The 1,863-nt window shown below is 42.6% G+C and overlaps 1 protein-coding gene across 1 annotated transcript; it reads right to left on the bottom strand.

Moving 5' to 3' along the window:
- Window positions 1-650: 650 nt before the first annotated feature.
- Window positions 651-1,640, bottom strand: LOC146058599 (olfactory receptor 6N2-like). The gene has a single exon (XM_083170873.1). It carries the CDS (start codon window positions 1,638-1,640, stop codon window positions 651-653), a length of 990 nt encoding a protein of 329 aa, XP_083026999.1.
- Between the last annotated feature and the right edge of the window lie 223 nt (window positions 1,641-1,863).

The following is a 1,863-nucleotide window of genomic DNA, read 5'->3' as shown; positions in this document are numbered from 1 at the left end:
CCACCTATTCGGCGTGTATAACACCGCCCATTGAGTGTGCCTAACACAGCCAATCAGGCGTGTCTACCATCATTTATTGGCACTTGCTACAATATAAACGTCTCTCAGCCACATGACAATATCCTGTCCATTTCAGTTTTAATCATCTAATTACTCTGTGTAACAGTACATGCCAATAAAGTCATATACATATATGGCAGGTATGTAGTGTAGTGATATGACAATGGTCTAGTTGTACAAGTAACAATGCAAAACACACATAATTAATGATGGGCGCTTCTTTTAATGGAATACAGTTCTAAAAAGCAAAAGTATTTGTTAAAAGGTATTGCTAGTGGCAGAGAGGTGTCCATAAGGGTGGGCAAAGCATTAGGAGGTGCCTATGCACCCCTAATACTCAATGTGCGCACGCCTATGCATGTTACATCTTCCCACCTGCAGTGCAGCCTGATTCTTCCAACTCAGAATCACTACCGTGGAGATCATTTGAAAACCCCACACTACCAGTTCCCTGGTCAGAACTGAATTGAAGGTCCTTGACCCCATGTACAAGCAATGCCCACCTCTGTGCATCAGTGCTGCTTGTGCAGCCCTCCAATAAGACATACAGTCATGGCAATGAAACAGAATTTAATGCAGTATTACAGATGTTACTTTAGGTCAGAGATTTTCCTGAGTGGGCGCATCGCCTGCATACGTTGGATAATTTTTTTCTTTAAAGCCTCTGTCCGTACTCCGTACACAATCGGGTTGACAATGACAGAGGTGAGGGGACCAGAGATGGACATTACAACGTGGGCAGTGACGGACATGTCTGTGCCATTCAGTCTGTACCGTAGGTAAATAAATAGCACTGCGGTCACAAAAACCGTGAATGTGCCTATGTGGGTCACCAGGGTATGCACGGCTTTCGCAGAAGATGATCTGGGGATCTTCAGGCAGATACACAGAGTCCTTATGTAGCTGTATATAATTATTATCAGAGCGATCAGAAAAAAAAACAATGATTGAACAAGTCCATAGATATTATTTACTGAGGTGTCGCCGCAGGCCAGTCGGACCATCGACATATTGTCACAGAAAATGTTATTAATATTCACCCCACAAAACTGGAGCTTTGACGTCAGTATCACCGGAATCAGGATCAGTATAAAGGCAGAGATCCAAATGATAAATAAATAAGTAAAAGCTTTCTTATTGGTCATCAAGTAAACGTATCTCAGAGGGTTACTGATGGCCAAGTATCGGTCATAAGCCATGGCGGTAAATGTAAATATTTCCACTGTCCAAAAATTATAGACACATAATGTCTGCAGGAGACACTGCGGAAACGAGATTGTTGAGGATCCCAACAGCAGGTTCATTATAAACTGAGGGAAGATAACGGTGTTTCCAAAAACTCCATTGAGGAGCAGGTTACAGATGAAAATATACATGGGCTCATGGAGACTCTCCTCAGCCCAGATGACATAGACAATCAGGCAGCAGAGTAAGGTGGTGGCTACATACTGACTGAGGCATAAGGTAAAGTATAGGTATCGATCGTTCTCCAGGCCCAAGAGTCCGAGGAACACAAAAGAATTATTCATTTTAGGAAATGTTTCCATCTTCAGATCGGTCTCATTTTGCCGCAAAGTCATAACGAGTAATTATCTCCGATGTAGTTATTGTCTTATGTCAGGGAACAAATCTTCAGTCGTAAATAACGGAGGAATGAGATTGACGCGGCCTCTGATAGATCAGAGTATCGAGTGACCTCCGCTATGGCGGCACTAGTCTCATAAACCTATTTTTTCCTCTGGGGTTGGATCCCATAAGGTTTCGATGATCAGAATTAGACAATTTACAGTGACTGACTAATTG

The sequence above is a fragment of the Crinia signifera genome, chromosome 2, assembly GCF_055691185.1.
Source record: "Crinia signifera chromosome 2, ASM5569118v1, whole genome shotgun sequence".
Lineage (NCBI taxonomy): Eukaryota > Metazoa > Chordata > Amphibia > Anura > Myobatrachidae > Crinia > Crinia signifera.
This window is presented reverse-complemented; position numbering and strand designations above follow the sequence as displayed.